The sequence below is a fragment of the Callorhinchus milii genome, unplaced genomic scaffold (genome assembly GCF_018977255.1).
Source record: "Callorhinchus milii isolate IMCB2004 unplaced genomic scaffold, IMCB_Cmil_1.0 Scaffold24, whole genome shotgun sequence".
NCBI classification, from domain to species: Eukaryota; Metazoa; Chordata; class Chondrichthyes; order Chimaeriformes; family Callorhinchidae; genus Callorhinchus; species Callorhinchus milii.
Window position 1 is genome coordinate 7571290 of NW_024704765.1, and position 22071 is coordinate 7593360.

General features: G+C 48.0%; 2 protein-coding genes across 2 annotated transcripts; both read left to right on the top strand.

Annotated features, from left to right (window-relative positions):
• The first annotated feature begins 744 nt into the window (after window positions 1-744).
• On the top strand, window positions 745-13862 carry slc25a33 (solute carrier family 25 member 33). The gene is made up of 7 exons (XM_042343693.1): window positions 745-821; window positions 6431-6610; window positions 9711-9788; window positions 10383-10483; window positions 11070-11136; window positions 11694-11968; window positions 13037-13862. The coding sequence occupies exons 1-7, from the start codon at window positions 781-783 to the stop codon at window positions 13231-13233; spliced, it is 939 nt and encodes a 312-aa protein (XP_042199627.1). The 5' UTR covers window positions 745-780; the 3' UTR covers window positions 13234-13862.
• A 2609-nt stretch (window positions 13863-16471) lies between these two features.
• mul1b (mitochondrial E3 ubiquitin protein ligase 1b) lies at window positions 16472-19737 on the top strand. The gene is made up of 4 exons (XM_007902064.2): window positions 16472-16606; window positions 17239-17326; window positions 17753-17873; window positions 18687-19737. Exons 1-4 carry the CDS (start codon window positions 16487-16489, stop codon window positions 19417-19419), a joined length of 1062 nt encoding a protein of 353 aa, XP_007900255.1. The 5' UTR covers window positions 16472-16486; the 3' UTR covers window positions 19420-19737.
• Window positions 19738-22071: the final 2334 nt, after the last annotated feature.

Below are 22071 nucleotides of genomic sequence, written 5' to 3' on the forward strand. Positions count from 1 at the left end.
AGAGGGTGAGTGTGTGTGTGTGTGTGAGAGTGAGTGAGTGAGTGTGTGTGAGAGGGTGAGTGTGTGTGTGTGTGAGAGTGAGTGAGTGAGTGTGTGTGAGAGGGTGAGTGTGTGTGTGTGTGTGAGAGTGAGTGAGTGAGTGTGTGTGAGAGGGTGAGTGAGTGTGTGTGAGTGAGTGAGTGTGTGTGAGAGAGTGAGTGAGTGTGTGAGTGCTCTGGTGGGGCTCAGCGCCAGGATATTCCAGTCTGACATTTCAGTTTGGCAAAGATCTGCTTTTTTTTAAAAAAAATATATAAATCTATATATATAGAGAGAGAGAAAAACACGTGGTGTCTCACGCCCCCCTCCAGTGACGCAGGTACCAGCCCCCACCCCTCCCCTCAACGTCAGCCACTGCCGTGCAACAGACGGGCAGGACTGCCTGGCGTGTGGGTGGGGGGTGTGTGTGTGGGGGGGTGTGTGTGTGTGTGGGGGGTGGGGGGAAGGGGGGGGGAGAAGAAGTGGTGACTTGACTGTGACTGAGTGCGGGGGAGACAGTCAGTCAGTGAGTGAGTGCCAGTCCAGGGGAGAGCACCTCTAATAAACCATCTCCCCCCCCACCCACACACCCCACACACTCCCCCCCCCACCCCACACACACTCCCCCCCACCCCACACACCCACACACACCCCCCCCACCCCCACACCCCACACCCACACACACTCCCCCCCCCCCACCCCACACACCTACACACACCCCCCCACCCCCTCACACACAGCAGTATGTCAGCCTGAGTGAGGATGTCGCAGAGCGATACATTGTTGCACCTCTTTGCCGGCGGGTGAGTCATTGTATCCATTTGTTTTATTGTTATCTATTTTGTTTCATTGTCATCCATTTGTTTCAGTGTTATCCATTTGTTTCATTGTATCCCCTTTCTCTATCGTATCCATTTATTCTACTGTATCCATTTATTTTATTGTGTGTATCCATTTCTCTCTCTCTCTCTCTCTCGTGTCTACCCCTCAATGTATCCATTTCTCAAATTGTATCCATTTCTCTCCTCATTCACTCTCTCCCCCCCCACCCCATCCCCTTCCCCCCACACATCCCATCCACCCATTTCTTCCTCTCCCCCCCCCCAACCCCCCTCTCCACCCTCTCCCTCTCCCCCCAATATAATTTGAATGAATTTAAAAATACTTTTTCTTTCTTTCTTTCTCCTTCCTCTCTTTCAAATCAATCTGATCCTGGCGGCCCACGAGGCCCTCTTTCTCGAGGGTGGGGGAGGGGGGGGGGAAGTGGGGGAGTGGGGGGGGGGGGATGATGAATTTGGCCTCCCCTTTCCCTCCCCATCTCTGTTCAGGGTGACTTTCCGTTTCGTTTTGTTTTTTTTAAAAAAATTGCCTTGTGTAAAGATATTTTTATATATATAAAATTTTTTTTAAAAAATTATATAATAGAAAAAAGATTTTGTTTCACGTTTGGTGTCTTTTCTTATAGTTTTTATGGTGTAGTCCCCGGGTTGTGTGTGTGTATGTGTGTGTGGTGTGTGATGAGAGGGTGGGGGTGTGAGGGTGGGGGGAAGAGTTGGTCATAAGACGTGTCAGAGGAAAGTTTTTCTCTCTCTCTCTCTCTCCCTCTTTCACTGTTAAAAAAAAAGGTTCCCGGAAATGTAATCTTTTAAGTTTTATTTCCTTCCCTCATTCCCTCCCTCCCTCCCTCTCTCTCTCCCTCCCTCTCCCCCCCAACCCCCCCCCACAACAACCCTAGACTGTGTTTGTGAAATTGTTGAGACGTTGGCGACTTCTGCCTTTAAAATCATCTTATAACGACACTTGTGTCGACGACAGGGGTTCAGTCTGTTGCCAAATTGGGTCACAATCGTTTTCAATGTCCTCCTTTCTCCCCCCCCCTCCCCCTCCCCCATTCACACCCCACCCCCCCCTCTCCCCCCACCCCCACCCCCCCCTTTTTCGAGGGCTTTGAGTTTTGTGAATTAATCTGACTCAAAGTGTTCAATTCCTCCCCCCCCTCTTTCTGCCCCATCCCCCCTCTCTTTCTGCCCCATCCCCCCCTCTCTTTCTGCCCCATCCCCCCCTTTCTTTCTGCCCCACCCCCCCTCTCTTTCTGCCCCATCCCCCCCCTCTCTTTCTGCCCCATCCCCCCTTTCTTTCTGCCCCACCCCCCCCCTTTCTTTCTGCCCCACCCCCCCCTCTCTTTCTGCCCATCCCTCCCCTCTCTTTCTGCCCCATCCCCCCCTCTCTTTCTGCCCTATCCCCCCTCTCTTTCTGCCCTATCCCCCTCTCTTTCTGCCCCATCCCCCCCCTCTCTTTCTGCCCTATCCCCCCCCTCTCTTTCTGCCCTATCCCCCCCTCTCTTTCTGCCCCATCCCCCCCTTTCTTTCTGCCCCATCCCCCCCTTTCTTTCTGCCCCATCCCCCCTCTCTTTCTGCCCTATCCCCCCCCTCTCTTTCTGACTCATTCCCTTCCCCCCTCTCTCTCTGACTCATTCCCTTCCCCCCTCTCTTTCTGACCCATTCCCTTCCCCCCCCCCTTTCTGACCCATTCCCTTTCCCCTCCTACTCCGCTCCCTCCCCCACATGTGGCCTGAGTTCATCTTAATACCGAGGGTCTGGGACCTTTAGAATGATGCAACTCCCAAGTGAACCACATTGTGAAGGATTCCTCGCAATTTTGAACGTGTGCCTGAAGTCTATCCGAGTCTGAGACTGTCATGTGCTGTGCACAGGACATGACGGCTTCTCGATGGCTTCGCTTCACCGGTTATTTGACTTCTCAGCTGTAAAGCTACATTCCTCCTTATACATTCCCCCAATGTTTGAGCTTTTGTTGTTGCATTCGAGCAGTTTGTACTGCACTGCGTCCCCACAGCGACATCCCTCTTGCTTTAATGTTTGACGTGTGGGAATATATTGTGATGGAATGTGGGAATAGTCTAAAACTTCAGTTTGAGACAGAATCGCCTCAAATCAATGGCTTCAAGAGCTTGACAGAAATTATGGACTCCGTGTTTGAACGCTGCTATTTTTTTTAAGATAAAAGGATGGCTTATGTTTTGGGAGAAAATTACAGCCAGGTGCCTTCTTTTCAAAATAAAAAGGAATATTTCTGGAGGTGGTGAAGCTGTGGAGTTAGGGATCTTTGTATTTTTGGGGGTGGGAGCGGGGGTAAAGGATAGCAACTGTTTTGCTTGGCTAAATCATCTCAGGTCTGTTCCGAATACGAGTTGGGGTGGAGCTTATCTGGGAAATAAATTATTAATAATAATTGATAATGATAATGAATGTAATACAGTAGTGCATTCGATGTAGGTAGTGCCTTATTACATCGCCGTCAAAGCATCTCGAGAACTTTTACTGTGAAGTGTAGTGACTGTGCATTTGACAGGTTGGTTAGGAAGAAACACAGTGAGATCTTTAACGTCCACCTGAACACTTAGACCGGACCTGGGTGTAACGTCTCACCCAAAGGACGGCATTTTAGCACCCGTACCCCAACCATACACTCATTACCCTCTACCCCTCATGTCTTTTTTTCCCCCTGCAGCAGAAAAACGCTCAAGTTTTTTTTTTCTTCCCCTTCAGTTCTCACGCTAACGTGTTCATTTTAAGGAAATGAAATTAACATCATAAGCATAAGTAACGCTGTTTGGTTTGACCCCCATCACCCTGTGATAGTGGGCACAGAACAGAAAGTTCAAGTCACTTATCAGGACTTGAGCTTAATGTGGCCCTAGTGCAGTCCTGGGTACTGTCAAGGGTGATGCTTCTTTACTACTCAGTTCTGTGTGCCTGACATGTGGACATTAAAAGATCCAATGACGCTATTCGAAAAGGGAAAGGAGTTTCTCCTGGTGTCCCGGCCAACAATCCTCCAGATAAATCGGGCATTCACCTTATGGCTGTTAGTCAGGCATTGCTCTGCCATTTGCCTACAAAGACCGTCACTACTCTAATTGCTCTCCGAGAACCTTACAGCACAGAAGGAGACCAATTGGCCCATCGTACCCGTGCCGGGGCTTTGAAAGAGCTATCCTACTAGTTCCACTTCCCCGCTCTTACCCCGTAGCCACGCAAATTTTTCCTTTACAAATACCTATCCAATTCCCTTTTGAAAGCTACTGTGGAATCTGCTTCCATCACCCTTTCGGGCAGTGCAATGCCTTCCTGATCGTAACAGATCTCTGGGTTTTTTTTAAAAAAAGACCCTCTCCTAGAATTTTTGCCAAGCTACAGAGCTGTCAACATGCAAATTATTTCTGCTTGCAGCTGCCTAGTGCTTCTACACCTGGGTACAGAGCTGCCTGGTTCCCCCCACTTCCTACTGTGTGTTAGGGGTTATGTTTCCGCTGAAGCAATTTGAGGGAAGTTTTTGTTCCATTCAATGACACCATTCTTCCCTTTTATTTTACCGAATGGAGTTCAACATTAAGGCTTCAGATAAAAACCCCACGGCTAAATGCAGACATTGAATAGGGAAGTTTTGTTCTAATATTTATTGCTTTACAAGTTAAGAGAAAAGCAAAATTGGCTTCCGCAGCAACCAGATTGTATTGGGTTTTCATAATATTTGTTGTGTTATGTTGTGCTGTTAAATCAGCCATAAATGTTGATAAGATTAGCACTGACACTTGCACAGTCTGACCAATTTTTTTTGTCAGTTGCGTGTCTGTGCATTCAGTATATCTCCCAGCTCATTGTTGCAGGAAAGCGTTGTAATCATCTTGGTATTTTTATAAGCTGAACTGCTTTTCTGTTCAGAGATGTGCCAAGGACAGCCACAGAACCCCAACTTGGCATTGGCTTGAGCAGTTTATAGCTTTCACAGCGCTTTGTATTCCCCAAATGATCTTATTTTGATTCATTTTGTATATCCCAGATTTCGCTTGTTTCTTTTTAATTGGTTTACGCCCCGTGGTACGTCCTGCCACCGAGCAACCCTGCGGGCAGTTTTTGTTTGATGCTTCAAGGAATATTGGCTTTTCCAAACTATGAATGTTGGGCGAGAAACAATGGGGTTCCACTCTCTACATTGCTGGCACCAATACCACACCGCGATGCCTCAAGTGGTTGTGCTGTATCCTCTCTGCCCTAATATCTTACACAAACGTGCGAGTACACATTTCATTCGTAAAAAAATCTGCTCCAGTTAACCAGATAACTGCTCCAGCTAACCCAACAGTTAGCTCTGTGTATTATGCAATGATTGTAACAAATAGTCCTTGTATTTATTGTCGCATTTACATTATTTCAAAGGGCGAGACCCATCAACTATTGGAACTTTCTACCTCTACCCCTCTGCCTTGCCCCCTTCTCTACCCACCTAAAACCCTATCTCTTTAACACCGTCTTTAGTCACTTCTCTCCGTTTCTCTCTCGCCCTCCCCCCCCCCCCACCCCCCTCAAAAAAAAATCATTCCCCTGCTCAACATACGACCCTGTATTGTAAGGGTAAAGGGTTCGAGACTTTATTCCCATTTATGATTTCCGTGATTGGAGTCTTTATTTGGGGCGGTGTGTCGCTGCTCATATTCCCCCTCCCCCCATCGCCCCCCCACAACGTTGGTTGTTTTGTAACCCGTGTGTATGTTTGACCTTGTGCGTGCGTGTGCGTGAGGAGGTTTATTGTTGTAAGAGGACTAGGAAATGACATTTCTCTGAACAGAAATCAAGATGGGGAATTGACTGCATGTCTGTGGCTATTTATGGTGCAGGGCCTTCTGTACCGAAGCCTACACCAGACTGCAGCTTCCTTCAAACATCTGGGACTTGTAGTTCATTGGTGGTATTGCTTATTTGCTTTGCGTGTGTGTGTGTTTTTTAAAACAATCTGGTTCACTGATTAGTTAACTTGACTGCTTTTTGAGCACCATTTTGACCGAGCCATTAATTGCTGTAGATCAACCCCTATTTTTTTTAGTAAAGACTTGTGCCATATTGCGATTGCGCTAAATTTATTCAGTGAAAGCTGCCTCCCGTGAAGGTAAAGATAAATGCCACGATTTGTTTTTTAATGGTATCTGTGCGTGCACGCATTTGTAACTTTAGGAACGGTTTGTAAGTAAATGAAGCGATCAGGGTGCTCAAAGCCGAGTCCATCCTCCAGATAGCACCAAGGTGAACGAACAGTTAATCAGGAAGATGGAAGAAAACCTTGCTTTTCTCCAATGTCGGAGCTGCTTTTCACACAGCCTTTCGGAACATGTCTGAGGCTGGCAAGATCTGAGATCTGTAGATTTTAAGAGGGCTGAACTGTGAGGGATTGGGTAATATCAGTGTGGCTCGATCTCTCTTTTTTTTAAAAAAAAGTGCACTGATGATACCACGTCTTGTAACTGAATTGTATGTAGGAGAATCGTTTCCGGGGGCTGTAACATCTCCTGTGTTCCAGTGCGTATCTTGACTCGGGTTCTCTGCTTTACCCACAGGTGTGGAGGGACAGTGGGAGCCATTGTCACGTGCCCATTGGAAGTGATCAAGACCAGACTCCAGTCTTCTGGTCTGACGCTCCGTCAAGTCTACATTCCACAGGTCAACCTCAACACAATCAATGGACCGGGTGTTGTTCGTCCCACGCGGGTCGCACCAGGACTTTTCCAGGTTCTAAAGTACGTCAGCTGTTTGTTTGTTTGTTTGTGTGTGTGTGTGTTTTTTTTGCCTTGTAATTTCAGTAAAAAACCATTGGAGAGAACATGCCATTTTTCTTGCACCTTATCAAAGCGTAGTCTCAAAGTATCTTATCAAAGTAGTCTCTTGTCGGGCGTAGTGACTTGGTGGACCCAGCGAGGTCTCGCGGACCTCCCTGCGGGATCGTTGGCCAGGACACTGTGACCGTCCGCGTTCTCTTCCCAAATGGGTTTTGATGTCTGGTTTGAGGCAGCGAAAAGGAAGGAACTTCCCACCCAGCTTTATCTGATGATGGTGAAGCACGTCAGGAAAATAAAACTATTCTAATCGCGTGTTGTGTGTGTGTGTGTGTGTGTGGTGGGGGTGGGGACTTTAAACTTGCTATAACTACTGGGGATGGAGCAGCAACAGAAGCGCCGATGTTGGTCTATGAAAAGGCTTCAGTGGCGACTGCAAAGCTCCTGGTCGCCCACAGCAACCTTGCTTGGAATTGGCAATCAGATAAGCTCTTCTAGATATGAATACACATTGGGCGTACAGTGTGCTTCTTGACTCACACCCTGTTGCGGTACAAGTTCTTTTGAAACTCTTGAGGCGCTAAATGTTTCAGGTAGAACTGAAAAGCAGCCTGGGGTTTTAATTTCCATATCTGGCTGATATAATGTGAATTGACTCGTCTCGTCTTGCAATTCTTTGTTGTGTCTTCTCTCTCTCCACCCTCACCCACTCATCCCCATTTTATTTTCCCTCATTATCAATAATAACAACGCATTACATTTGTAAAGCGCCTCTCACGTCAGGAGGACGTCCCAAGGCGCTGGAAGGTCAAGGATTTGCACCCTTAAGAGCAAGCATTGCCAGGAAATTTTCTGTTTCATAGTCAGCTACAGATAACTGCAGTAATAATGGGATCCCACTTATAGCTTGTCAGGTAAAGGCACTTTACGGAGACTGAACTGCATAGACCAAGGGTTGATCTCTGGCTTGTGCTGTGCTAGCTGGAATCGGGATGTGAGGGCTGCAGTGTTCCCAGCCCAGGGACAACCTCATCAGCTAGTTTTTCACATCCTGATCTTGCTGATCTACGCCTCTCTCCCCCCCCCCCCCAACCCCTTCACTTTGGAAAATGTCTGGTTGTAGACGTGCAGAGTCGAGGTTGCTGTCACGGGCTGCAGGGTCACGAAATCTCTGCTGTATTTATAGCCCAACAGGTTATTTGCGACTTGTTGACTGGGCTGAAAATGACAGGACAGGCGCGCAATATTTTGTTTCCCATATGACGCAGTTTCCAATTGGTGCAACGGTAGAGGGAGGTTCCCCCAGTCAGATCAGACCGTGTGATCACCCCCAAAATGCTGCTCCGACAGCTGGAGACTGGCACAGGGAGACACAGTAAAGAGAACTTCTGGCTGCAGAGGACATTAAGAATCATGGCATGATTTGACAAGAAAGGGGAGATTGTCCTGGAGTCCTGGACAATAATCCTCCAGTTAAATTGCCCAGGACAAGGGCAAATTGACTGCTCTGTGTGTGTGTGTGTGTGTGTTTAAGTGCTCCAGGATGGTACTCCGTGTGAAAGGCGCGATATAAATGCAAGTTGTTGTGCGTGTGCCCACACATAGTTACACTTGACACAAATGACCTGTGAGGCTCTTTGAGACGTTTAACGTAATTCTCCCTCTCTGAGTCCTCTCTTTCTCTCTCTCGTTCACCTTCTCTGAATTATGTGCCAGGTTGGGCAATCTGGTAAATAACACCATGGAAAGTTGCGAATGTAAGCTGTCGTTGTTGCATTTAGGGGCCTCAATGGGTGAATACACTCTGCCGTGTTACTGAGCTGTGCAGAGCAGGAGATTTGCCTGGATCTGAACTGAGTTAAGCTGCTTCTAATCCTACCATTTTACAATCTCAGCACTTGCTGCGGCTGAGAATGGAGAAGAAAAGCATTGAATAGCCCTGTGTTCAGCAATTTAGTGCCTGCCAACTGGAATCCTTGGGCACGATCTATAAGGCAGAAAAAGCACTGCCCCTCTTCGCCTCTGGTTGAGGTTCTACTCTTAAACCATTGGTCTTAAACCAGTGCCCGTTTGGCATGTTGTGGTTGCCTGATTTCTAATATTAAAATAAAACATTAATGTAGCAATTGGAATTTTGAGGTTGAGCTGTCCACTGGGTCTTGGCAGCTCGGGATCATTTACATTTATATAGCGGCTTTCACATCAGGAAGATGTCTCAAAGCACTAAAACTTTGTTTTATGGTAGTGCAAAGTATTTTTCCTATTCCCTCCCCCCCCTACCCCCCGCGTAGAACGTTAAAGCGAGAATGGGCCTTTTTTCATCAAGTCTGGTGTTTTTCTCCACACGAGTCAACTAATTTAATTTCTCCTCTTTCTTTCTCCCTCTCTCTCCTGCTTGCTCTCTAGAATACCCTTCGACATTCCTTTTTTTCAAGCTCCCATCTAAATCTCTTTGTTGAGTTTTCTTTTAAATTTAAGAAAAGAAGGAAAACGTACTTGTTTACCAGCACAACTCATTTAGACAATGTTATCGTTCAAGCGAGTGAATGTTTGCAAGAGAAGAATAGCTGTTTAAGTTGGAATTTTTTCTAAAGCTTCAAAGATTAGGAGCCCCAGTGTGGAGGAAATGCACCATTTGGCTCACGTAACTTGGGGGGACTTGAGGGAGTGAAACAGATTGGGCGTCCCAAAAATTCCCGGGTGATTTTTAAACGCATGTTTTTTGGAGGGGAATGCAAAGACGTCCCAAAGCGTTGGATGTGCACCTGAGCCAGGGGTAGGGAGGGGAAAGATGATTGAAAGCGCAGTCAAAGAAGTACGCGTTTTAAGGGACGAGATACGATCCCATCTGATTCCGTGGCATTTGTACAAACCAGAATGCCATCGGCTCCTACTGATTAATAGCACAACGTAGGAGAACCCGATCTCTTAGGATATTTACTGGGTTGCTTCATCTTCGACCTCTAAAGGGTTGTACCCGCTGTGCGAATTGACCTGGTGACCTCCCTTTTTACTTTGCCGAAGTTTCTAATGTTTTTTTTCTCTCCTGACTTTTTTTTTGTAGAATGATCCTGGAAAAAGAGGGGCCAAGGTCGCTTTTCAGAGGTCTGGGACCCAACCTAATTGGGGTTGCTCCATCCAGGTAAATTGCTTGTGGTGTTCAGTGGGGGTGAAACGCATTGAACGTTGCTGCCTGGGAGCCAGAATATTGGGCGTGACTCACCGTGTCCCATTCTTTGCTTTATCTGCCGGGGGCATACATGTTTGCCTGGTTGCATTTGGCCTATACCCGCCTTTGACTTCACTGAAAGGAATTGCAGTCGATCAGGGATCAAACACTTGAACGTGTCAGATGCATTTGGTCACCACCACCAACTGGTTCTTTCCACGTTTTATATTCACATCTGTCCTTTTTGAACATGGTGTGGAACATACCTACCCCCTTGCTGTTGCTGGCCTAGGCACCTCCTTTTATAACAACCTTAATCAAAGGTTTCACTATGTGACTTATCAGAAGTGCTGTCCTTTATAGCCGTCATTAATCCAAGCTCCCCCACTGCTTGTGCTGCCGGTTGATGCTAAGAATCCCGTGATCTTTATTTTTGTTTAAAGGGGCGAGGGAGTTTCATTTTAGTCTGCTTCTGAACCGTAAATACCTGCAGGTGGTGGCCACCTTTTTGCTCAGCTTGTGACGAGTGGACATTTCACGTTTCTATTTCCCTTTGTGTACCCGCAGGGCAATCTACTTTGCAGCCTACTCCAAAGCCAAGGAGCATTGCAACACGGTCTTCGTGCCACACTCTAATTTAGTCCACATGTGTTCTGCTGGATTTGCAAGTACGTGCCCAGGCGTTTTCGTTTACCAATTGTACCTTTTCATTGTTTGTAGTAGAACTTACTTAAGAGTAGATAGACATATATCTCTTTTCAAATTCCTTGATGCTCCCAAATATTTTATTTGCTTTTCGATCGAATCTTCTCCACTTCCAACACCTGGAATCTTTGGGGAGATCAACAACAACGATTGGCATTTACGCTGTGACCCCTCGTGCAACAAAAAATATATTTGTGTTATGCGATTTAAAAAAAAATTATTTTGGTTAACATTCATAACCGTAGACAACCATAGCGATGTTGCTGGCACTAACGTGGTGGATTGTAACTCTTGTTGTAAAGATTTTAAGCTGTTTTACGGTCACAGCACTCTGAGAATTGCACCCCATTGAGATTTGATGGTAGTCAAAAGATTGGTTTGGATGAAGAAGGCCCTTTGGCTCATCCTTCCAGATCAACCCCAGCCCCCCCCCCCACCCTGCTACCCACCCTACCTCTCCAACCCCCATCAAGACATCAAGCTGCTTAACTGTATCAGAATTGGTGGAATGGAAAGAAACCTAACTTATTCTTTTTTTATTTATTCTAGGCTTCATCACAAACACATTGATGAACCCTATCTGGCTGGTCAAAACCAGAATGCAGCTGGAGAGCAGGTAAGGCCATACAATCAGACAGTTATAACGCAATGGACTGGGGGGCCCATAAAATCAGACCTCGTTTTTTTTTAAACGGAGGATCTAAGAATGCCGATCAGCACTCCCGGGAATGTCGGTCAGCGCCGATGTCGCTTCCCGTGCACTGCGCCCGAAGCCACCAACCTCTTCAAGTGCTTCCAGTTGCTCCTCGGGCGATTCCCCCACAAAATATGCGGTCGATTCCCAATTTACAGTATATTCTGTGAAGCCCTTTGAGACGTCTCAATGACGTGATAAAGCGCTGTATCAAATAGAAGCGTTATTGTTGTTATTATTGATATATATCTGAGATGGGGAAACTCCACTTTTTGAACTACCGGTGGGGGAAGGGGAGGGGTGTGAGTGAGCGGAAGAAGAGACCTTTGGTTCACATCCGGCTAAGTCCAGGCAGACTGGATCCACAGCGACTCCCATCGCAAAAGGGAGTTGACCCGGTAGACCAACAGCCGAGTCCCTCTTCATTCTAAGTCCTCGCCTTATTCTAACCGGTGGTTTTTGCCGTCTCTTATTTCCAGAAAACGGAGCGAGAAGGTGATGAACGCTTTCCAGTGCGCAAAGCACGTTTATCGAGCCGAAGGTTTCAAGGGCTTTTACAGGGGCTTGACAGCCTCCTACGCTGGGATCTCTGAGACTATGATTCATTTTGTCACGTACGAAGCCATAAAGAAACACTTGGAGAAATCGAGGTTCAACTCGCGAGAGACGGATAAAACGGCCTCAGACTTTCTAGGACTGATGCTCGCTGCTGGCTTTTCAAAGACTTGTGCATCTTGTGCTGCTTACCCCCACGGTGAGTGTCCTCGGGTCTGTGTGCGCACGCATGTGTTTTTTTTTTTTTAACGGCAGACAAACACTGCGCTACGTTTGGTTTTCCACTCGGTGGTTGGGTTTTTTTTAAAAAAAAATAGGGTGCAAATTGCACCGTTTGAAACCTACAACGTTCGGAGTGGGAGCCCAGCCTGCAACACCAAACTATAAAACATCCATAACCATTCAAAATAATAACAACAACAATAATAATAACCGTTGCATTTGATACAGCGCCTTATCGCGTCGTCGAGACGTCTCAAAGCGCTTCACGGAATATACTGTAAAGTGAATTGGCTGCATTGTGTGGGAGAAATGCAGCAGCCAATTGCACACAGCAGCGTCCCACACAAACAGTCGCGGACCGAGTGACCAAATACAATAAACTCCCTGCCTCTGGTGTAAGTGTGTGCTGGCCAGCGCAGGGCTCTTTAAAATCGAATTGAACAAAAGCGTTTTGTGAAATTGTCCCCAAGTCCGAACGAAATCCCTCTCGAGTCCTGTTCCACAGCCAAACGTAGACTTTATCCACATCTAAAAGGGGAGGGAGAATTGGTGACTTGGCTTCCACCAATCATTGAACACAAAAACAAGCAAATGTTTGGCAGTTTACGCTGCGTGAATGGGGATTTCAGTGATAAGTCCCTCTGTTTGGTGCCAAGGACAGGGGTTTGGTACTTTTGCTGAGTTGCAATGTTTTCACTTTTATAATCCGGTCACTCAATCTACGACTGTTTGTGGGAACGCAGCTGTGCCCAATTGGCTGCTGCGTTTCGCCTACAAAATACACAAGTCAATTCACTTTACAGTATATTCTGTGAAGTGCTTTAAGACGTCTCAATGACATGAAAGGGCGCTATATGAAATGCAAGATTATTATTGTTATATTAAAAAAAACTGCTTCCAAAATTAGAGGCAAATTAAAATTTGAAGCCAACGATATTAAAACTGGGACTATGTGGAATTTATTTGCTTTAGCAGAGAGAAAGATGGGGCGGGGAAGAGACGGGGAGGCAAAAAGCCTGAGTTTCGTTCTTTTCCTGTGTTTCAGAGGTGATAAGGACGCGATTACGGGAGGAAGGCACAAAGTACAAGACGTTCTTGCAAACCGCGAGGGTTGTGGCAATGGAGGAAGGTTACAGTGCCTTCTACAGGGGTTTACAAGCCCAGTTGATTCGCCAGATTCCAAACACTGCCATCATGATGACAACGTACGAGGTGATCATCTACGTCTTTGGGCACCACTGACAATGATCCCCCCACAAAACGGGGAATCCCTTTCTGCTCCTCGGCCAACCCCGAGGATTCCCCCCCTCCTCCCCCCCAAAACGTGAAGATGGGGGGGAAAGAAAGTGTAGGAAATTGCCAACTGAATGGTAAATCCTGTGTGTGTTTGTGTGTGGAGCCTGACATGGAACTTCTGGGAAGGGAAACTTGCCGTCTCGAGAATGCCAGCCCGTAAAGTCGTATCAGGCATCGATCCCCTTGACCCTCTTTCCCCCACCCCCACCACCCGCCTTCCCCCCATTATTTATTTTAACACTGGACAAAAATAAAAGCCAACCTTGCGTCTTTAATTTGTCGAACCGGTACTTGGAATTTGTTGTGGCCTTTTGAAAACTTCAGGAAGCCGTCGGAAGCGAGCAAGCACGAGCCTGCGTGTATATACTTGTATGTAATGTATATGGTTTACCGTAGATACGTTTGGGCAATAAAATATTTCTACTAAATGCAATATTCGCTACAGTTGGCGGTTGAGCAACGGTTGATTTACGCGCAGGGCAGGCAGTGTGGCAATCGAGACCGTTTCTGCCTGTTTTTCGGGTGTTCTTTCACAACTCTTGAGGGTATATAAAAAATAAACCTCGGAAATAACACACGAGCATTGCCGTCATTTCTGTCTGAGATGCCCAGCCATCATATTTCCTGCTGATTAAGAAAGAAAACTGGATATCGGAATAAACCGCTTTGCTAATTCTCCGCACCATCAGACGTGAACGTTCAATGCTACAAGTCCTGAGATCTGAAATTCCAACTTCTCTTCGCCTGAAAAACAACAATTCCCCCCCACACCCCGTTCTTAAAAAGAACAGGTGTCCAAAAACTGAATTTTTAAGCATTTAAAACCAAATTACAACCTTATATTTTGCTATTATTAGGTAGAATTTTGTTCCCTGTAATTGCTTGCTTGCATTTCCTCCAAAGAATATACAGTCAATTCACTTTACAGTATATTGTGTGAAGCGCTTTGCGATGGCTTGAAGATGTGATAAGGTGCTGTATGAAATGCAAAGATTATTATTATTGTTACTTGGCATGTTTAGAAGTAGAGAATATTCATGCGTTCAAAAATCTTTGCCCCTTCTATATGTTTTTTGGGGGGAATCCAACTAAAATTTAGCTAAATTTTTCCTGGAGCTAAATAACAATAACCCAGAGAATTGTCAGCATTTTTTTTAAAAAAAGAAAGCAAACTCATAGTTAGTTGTCTTCTTCGATTAACCTGTCATCAGTTTACGGCCGAGGCTGCCACCTAGTGCAGTGAATGTTCACACTGGAAGCAGTGAAACGCAATGAGATCATTTTCCATTTTCAGCTGGGAGCATGTGATATGGTGTTGGAGTGGAAAACAAATTCAGTCTTTCAACTTGTCTATCCATTGGGTAAACGGAGGGGTTGAATTGGCCCCCTCCCCCCACTTGTATTCAAATTTATTTTAATTTTCCATCAAGTTGTTTGCAAAGACGATCTGCTGCGAGCTGAAAAAACACGTAACGTTGTGTTGTATCGCTGAAGGCAAGGATTTTTTTTTGTATGTTCTTTATAGCCAGGTGTGTCTGCAATATTCCAGGGCACTGTAAATGAAAGCTCAACCAGCCTGGGTTGTCAGTAGGACTTAGCTGGTCACAGGGCCTGAGTTTTCTTCAGCTCCTGTTAACCCTGCAAGTCCAAGCCTTAATGGGTAGGGTGGTCCAAGCTGTATAAGCAGCAGGCTTGACAGGCAGTACTTTCAATGGACAGCTGTGCAGTTCCAACAGGTTAAACTCCAAGCAGTTACCCCAATACACACTCTGGGGTCCCCAACCCCAAGCCTTGGGTCCTGCCAACCTGAGGCTAAATACTCTCCGGAATCAGGTAAGCGGGATGAGAGTGTGTGCATTCCACGGGTATCTCCATGTGCAGGTGGGATACATGGAACGTCATTCGATTTGGATACTCTTAAGCTCCGTGATGGGTTTCCGTGGGTGTCATTCACACCCCAAAAAAAGAGGACAAAAATTAAAATTTGTAGCCCAAAGTCCTCCACCAAATACAACCCCAAAAGTAGGTCAATGTTATGCGTTGGTCTGTGTAGCAGAGTGGCCAATTGACGTCAGTGCTTTTGAAATTGTTAAGGAAAGGTCATTCAAGGGAAGGGGGGAACCATTTTGCAAGGTTCAATATAAATTATTTTGGAATTAGGTCAAAGCTGTACAACAAAAGTACACCCAATCTGGCAACCATTGTTTGAGGATGCAAATGAGACGCAAACCTATGTGTTGATGTATAGGGAGGGGAGAGGAAAATGTCATGCAAACCATTTTTATTTGACAGCCGGTTGTTTTTCTGACTAGAGATATAAGTGGTGGTGGCTGTTGCATGTTCTTTTGCCTTGGGACGTAAGATGGAGGAGGTTACGTGCATTTTGCACTCTGGACGGAAGGGAGAGGGTGTTGTGTGTTTCTTCAACTCGGGACGTAAGGGCGGGGAGGCGGCGAATGTTGTGTTTTTTCAACTTGGGACATAACATCATCAACAAAAACGAACTTGCACGTGTAAAGCGCCTTTCACGTCGGGAGGAGGTCCCAAGGTGCTGGACGGTCGGTGCTTCGGACCCGAGCTGGGATCGGGGAGAGTGGGGTGTCGGAAGGGAAGGGAAGGGCGGGTGAACGAAAGCACGGCCAAAGAAGGTTCTACACCAAATATCAGGATTATTATTATTAGTAGTAGCAGTAGTAGGTTACGCCCACCAGTCGACGCACTTTACAGTACATTCTGTGAAGGGCTCTGAGACGTGTCGAAGACGTGTTACAGGCGCTGTATCAAGAGCAAGGATTATAATAATAATAATAATGATAATAATAATCCTTGCGTCTTGTCGACGTCTCCCAAGCGTTTCACAGAACATACCGTCAAGCGAATTGACCGTATATTTGTGGGTGAAACGCACGTATTATTATTATTATAATTTTTATTGTCTTATATTATAGTGAAGTGCTGGGGGAGCAGTGTTGATGTTGATGATGATGATGACTATGGAGGGGGCTCTGACACCACCTGTCCTCTTGGGCTATTTTGGGGCTACTCTTCGGACAATTCGGGCTACTTTCGGGCTATCCGGGCTACTTCCCCCCGGGCCCTTGGGGGAGCGGGCGCTTTGGGGCTACTTTTCGGGCTACTTCCGGGGTCGTCTGGGCCGCGGCCGGAAGCCGGAAACCGGAAGTGGGCGGGGAAGAGGCTGATGGAGGCGGGCGGCAGGGCCTCGGCCGCGCAATGGCTGCTCCTGGCCACCAGCTCGGCCCTCACCGCCCTCTGCTACTCCCTGTACCGCCGGCGAGCGACCGCCGTCCGAGGCCTACAGGTCAGCCGGCGGGAGGGGCTCCCGGGGAGGGGGGTGGGGGGAGGGAGGCCTCCCAGGGGCCCCTGAGGAGGGAAGAGGGGCGTCTGAGGAGGGGCTCTTGAGGAGGGAGGGAGGGGCCCTGAAGAGGGAGGGAGGGGCCCTGAGGAGGGAAGAGGGGCTCTTGAGGAGGGAGGAGGGGCTCCTGAGGAGGGAGGAGGGGCCCCTGAGGAGAGAGGTGGGGCTCCTGAGGAGGGAGGAGGGGCTCCTGAGGAGGGATGGAGGGGCTCCTGAGGAGGGCGGAGGGGCTCCTGAGGAGGGAGGGGCCCCTGAGGTGGGAGGAGGGGCTCCTGAGGAGGGAGGAGGGGCTCCTGAGGAGGGAGGAGGGGCTCTTGAGGAGGGAGGGAGGGGCCCTTGAGGAGGGAGGAGGGGCCCCTGAGGAGGGATGAAGGGGCCCCTGAGGAGAGATGGAGGGGCTCCTGAGGAGGGAGGAGGGGCTCCTGAGGAGGGAGGGAGGGGCATTAGGTGGGGGGGGGGGGGGGGTGTTGAGGGCGGGAGATGAACACATCAGCGAAAGAAACTCCGCAACACTGGAAGGCACAGTCCCGCCAGTCAAGGTGACGTTAAGCTCTTTTAACAATATCTTTTCTTGTTAGGAGGCACCAAAGTTCGCACTAGACCAGGAACTCAAGATTATTCTGCTCAACGCTCCTGGGAAATGCCTTCCGTACGCAGTGGTGGAAGGTACCGTTTACACGACACTACTAGTATTATTAATTATTAATTTAACGATTAGTCACGACTCTTGCGTTTGATGTCGCCCCTCGAGACCTCGTTGAGAGACGTCTCAAAGCGCTTCAGGGATAATTATGTAAAGTGGGTGTGTTTTGTGGGTGAAACTCCGATCCCGGCACATCATTTGAAAAACAGAAAGTTGCTCTCCCCACTGTCCTGCCAGACAATCCTGCAGATTAATTTGTCAGTCACTCTCCAGCGGTCGGTGCCTGGCATTACACAACTGCCGCGTTTGCCTACAGACTTGTCACTTGAAATTCATTACTGTCAAGCGGTTCGCGGTGGGTTTTGAAGTGCCGTAAACACTGCAGGTCAGTTTGCGCTCTCAGTGATTGTGACTGGGAGCTGATTGCGAGACGCTCCTGTTGGTTTCAGGTATGGTTAAATCCGTCAAAGAGACTCTCGACAGCCAGTTTGTGGATAATTGCAAAGGGGTGATACAGCGACTGGTTTTACAAGAGCATAAAATGGTGTGGAATCGAACCACTCACCTCTGGTAAGTGAGACGTGTGCAGAGCCTGGCCGGGGAGAGGAGTTTATTTTGATCAACTTTTACTTTGAAGCATGTCTCATGTTCACGTGCCTACGTTTCCCAGTCTCGGCCGGCGGTTCCTTTCAGTTAGCGCTCTCGATGGGGTGTGATTTGCGGGGGTGGGGGTATATTTAGCGAAGGGGTCAGATGCGGGTCTCGTTTTTTTCTCCCCCCGCCCCACACATGGGGATCTTGGCAATAAAATTGGAGCAGCCTGGCCATGGTGTTGGTATGGTATTTCTTCTTTCTCTTTCTACTCCCACCTCCCCCCACCCCCATGCCCTCCACCCCTCCTGACCCCAATTCCCAGCTTGGGTCCAGCGCCCTGGGACGTCTTTCTGACGTGAAGGGCGCAATACAAGTGTAATTTGGTGGTGGTGGTGTTGTTGAACACAGATATAGCGGGATGCTAAGTCAACAACAACAACTTGCATTTATATAGTGCCCCTCGCACAGTATAGCGTCCCAGAGCGCTTAAGAACCTGGGGGTCCCACTCGCCTGTCGTCACACGTGATCCGCGAGCCAGATTGTTCCTCCGTCTGCTCAACTGCAGCATTTTGAGGATGCCTTACGTGACGGTACTGCCTGCGAAAGGCTCTCAAGACGTCTGCTGGGATAGGGCGCTGTGTTTATCATTCGAATGAATAAGTCGATCTACCGGTTTATGTCACAATTCATTTACACGACCGCCATTGTGAGTGGGAGGCGTGACCACATCGCTTGGCTGTGAGCGAGAGGATGCCGTGCGGATCTCATCCTGTTTTTCTTCGGGACAGGAACGACTGCGAAAAGGTCATTCATCAAAGGACTAACACCGTACCCTTCGACTTGGTGCCTCCCAACGGCAGCGCTGGGATAGCAGTGAGGGTCAACAAGCCCTTGGAAGCCACAGAGCTGGACTTGGAGACGGTATACGAGAAGTTCCATCCCACGGTCCAGACCTTCACGGATATCATCGGCCATTACATCAGCGGCGAGAGGCCGAAGGGCATCAAGGAGACGGAGGAGATGCTGAGGGATAGGGAGCTAGTGACCGGTGTGGGGGAGCTGGTGTTGGATAATAACTTCATTAAGCTCCAGCCCCCGAAGCCAGGGCTGCAGTTTTACCTGAGCCGAGTGGACTTTGAGTCGTTGATTCGCAAGCAGGAGAACAAGGTCAAGCTGTGGAAAGCGCTGACGCTGTTGTTCGGCCTGGTCACCTGCGCCACCACCTTCTTCATCCTCCGCAGGCGCTACAGGCGCTTCCGGAGCGAGCAGGAGCGCGGGCGGCTGCACCGGGAGATGGCGGAGGCCAAGAGCCGGCGCATGCGGGAGCTGGGCAAGGGCGAGGAGGCCGACGTCTCGCCCGCCGCCTGCAGCATCTGCCTGGCGAGCGAGCGATCCTGCGTCTTCCTGGAGTGCGGGCACGTCTGCTCGTGCCACGAGTGCTACCGGGCTTTGCCCTCCCCCAAAAAGTGCCCCATTTGCAGAGACTTCATCTCCCGAGTCGTGCCGTTGTACAACAGTTAAAACTCTTCGGGCAGTGGCGGTGGGGTTGGGACCTACCAGCGCGTGATGGCCTACCTGCCCCGGCCCTTCGTTCACTTGGGGAGGTGGCAAGGCGGGGGGTGGTGGGGAAACGGGGATTTATTTCCTACAATAAAGGTGCCGTATATAAACGCGGATGCAGTGGGTGGCTATAGTTTGCGGTGTTTCTCTAACCGAGTCAACGGGGTTCCTTAATAAGGAATCCATTCAGAGACATTGCGGATTTAATGACTGTTTTCAATCTCTGATCAGCAGTTGTGATTATTTTATGCCAAAAAAAATGAAGTAATTGTTCTCATCTTTTCTGCTCTCTGGTGTTTCCTGCATGTTCCACGTTACCCCACAGCTGCTTTATCCTTCCCTCCCTCCACCGGATCAGAACTACCATTTAAATCCTCATCTCCAGACAGTCCCTGTTCCATTATTCCACAGTCCAACTCGTTCCCTTTAAATCTGGTCTCTCGCTCCTGAATCAATTTTTTACGGTGCATAATATATTCATTCACCTGTGACATTTTATATAACGTGCGATTTGGTGTCGGGATGAGGGAGGTGGGGGTGGGAGGGGGAAGCCAGAACACGATGTGGAATTCGCAAAGGTTAATGAGAAGAAATGTCTTTCACCATTGATTTTTAAACTGGTGTCTCTACGACCATTCCCAGGATCATTGTGTATGTGTGTGTGTGTGTGTGTGTGTTGAACACAGGATTGGCTGTCGCTTCGCAGTGGATGGATGTGATTTAAGCAAGTGGCAAGTGATGTCTGGATGGTCAGCAATTGCCTTTGATAAGCAAACTAAAAAGCCTAGTCTGAGCTTCAGCATCTTTGCTCCTGTCCTTTAGAACTCCCTCGCTCTACAGCTCCATCTCTCTCTCTCTCTCTCTGACTGAATCCCACCTTAAAGCTTGCCTCTTTGATCACGCCTACGGTTGCCTCCCCACCCCCCACCCCATCCCCACCCCCTTTTGCCTGGCATCCAACATCATCCCTGTGAAGTGCTCTGATGATTTATCCGAGCTGAAGGGCGCTATATAAATGTAAGTTGGCATTGTCCGTTTCAGAAGCTGATCTGATGTTTAACCTTGTGCCTCCCGAGCAATCAGTCATTGGGGCCAATTTGCCTTGTGCAAGAACCAAGGTGGAAGAACATCATGACCAGTGACATAGCAATAAATATTCCTGCCTTATCGCCAATTCCCAAATATAAGATCGAGCGCTTGGGGCTATGTACAAAACAGCAGTGTAGTTATGTTTGGTTTTGAGCCAGACCAGCACCTGATGTACAGATTACCACCTGCCACTATTTTACATGTTTTTTTCACGCTTTACAGGAGAGAGTCTACAGCGATAGGTAGTCACAGTCACTTAGTAAATCCTGTGAAGCACTTTGAGACTTCCTCCCAACATGATGAGGGCAACGAATCAAATGCAAGGATTGTTATAATCCCTCTTTTACCCCAAGCCACCACAGGTGTGATAGACCGAATGGCCTCCTGTGCTGTGGCGGAGCAGAGTTCTTGGTTTGTATGGAGCTTGTGGGGGTGAGAAGGCCAGAGAAAGTGGAAAGATTATGGGCTGCGTTGGGGGTGAGGCAAGTGATGCCACAATTCCTGGTTGGGAAATATTATCAAATGAGGCCCTCCACTCCTAATCCACTCTCCTACCTGTTAAATCAGTATCTGACAGAAAAAAATTGATGAAGCGTTTGTGTGTGCTTCTGAGGGAAGCCCTGTGAAAAGACAGAGGAAGTCTTTTCACATATTAACAGACGCATGACTACCTGAGAAAAGGGGGTGGGGAGAGAGAAAAGAGAAAGGACCTTTGCCAATTTGCCTCATCCAGTTTTCTACCCTTTCCAGCTCTTTTCCTCCTAAAGGCAAAGGTAAAAAAGGCATCAGTAAGAAGTAAAAAAAAATCATTGCTGCAAGACGCAGATCATTGTCAATGGCTGTACGGAGTTTCAGGAGGTTTCTGTCTGGCACTTTGCCTCAATCTATAGGATTATATACAGAGCATTCCACTGTTTTGCTTTCAAGGATTCCATACATCGTCTCTCCCTGTGATTTGTAACTGCACTGCAGCACTTAGGACCATTCGGATGTCGTATTAATCTTCTGTAAGCGCTTTGATGTAGCTGTGTTATAGCTGAGGGCGATGCGGCAGAACAAAGGCATTCCCTCAGTCGTTCACATATCAGTAGCCAGGAAGCTAGTTCGCTGATCCTCAAAGCACCGTGCAGCAGGGCAGTGATTGCATTTGATATTGTGCCTTATCACGTCATCGAAACATCTGAAAAGCACTTTACAGGATCCACTGTAAAGTGCAGTGACTTGTGCGCGTGTGTGTAAAAAAAATAATAAATTGGGTCACTCAACCCACGACGGCCGCGTTTCACTCGCAAAATTGTACGGTCCAATTGACTTCGCGGTCTGTCCCGCGAAGCGCTTTTGAGGCACGTCTCGAAGGACGCGATGAGGCGCTGTGTCAAATGCGAGGCTGGTGATCGTTCGTAGGTGAACGCAGCAGGCGATTGACACGCAGCTCCGTCCCACAAGCAGCCATGAAGTGGATGGCCAGGTTTATCGGGGCGATTGGTCGCCAGGACACCGGGAGAAACTACCTCCTCTCTTCGA

What these genes read in the sequence shown, in the direction of transcription:
- mul1b (XM_007902064.2), top strand. Translation starts at nt 16,487, where the DNA reads ATGGAGGCGGGCGGCAGGGCCTCGGCCGCGCAATGGCTGCTCCTGGCC. An exon ending in CCGCCGTCCGAGGCCTACAG is followed by an intron (nt 16,607 to 17,238) that starts GTCAGCCGGCGG and finishes TTTTCTTGTTAG; the next exon opens with GAGGCACCAAAGTTCGCACT. An exon ending in AATCGAACCACTCACCTCTG is followed by an intron (nt 17,874 to 18,686) that starts GTAAGTGAGACG and finishes TCTTCGGGACAG; the next exon opens with GAACGACTGCGAAAAGGTCA.
- slc25a33 (XM_042343693.1), top strand. Translation starts at nt 781, where the DNA reads ATGTCGCAGAGCGATACATTGTTGCACCTCTTTGCCGGCGG. An exon ending in TTGCACCTCTTTGCCGGCGG is followed by an intron (nt 822 to 6,430) that starts GTGAGTCATTGT and finishes CTTTACCCACAG; the next exon opens with GTGTGGAGGGACAGTGGGAG. An exon ending in GGACTTTTCCAGGTTCTAAA is followed by an intron (nt 6,611 to 9,710) that starts GTACGTCAGCTG and finishes TTTTTTTTGTAG; the next exon opens with AATGATCCTGGAAAAAGAGG.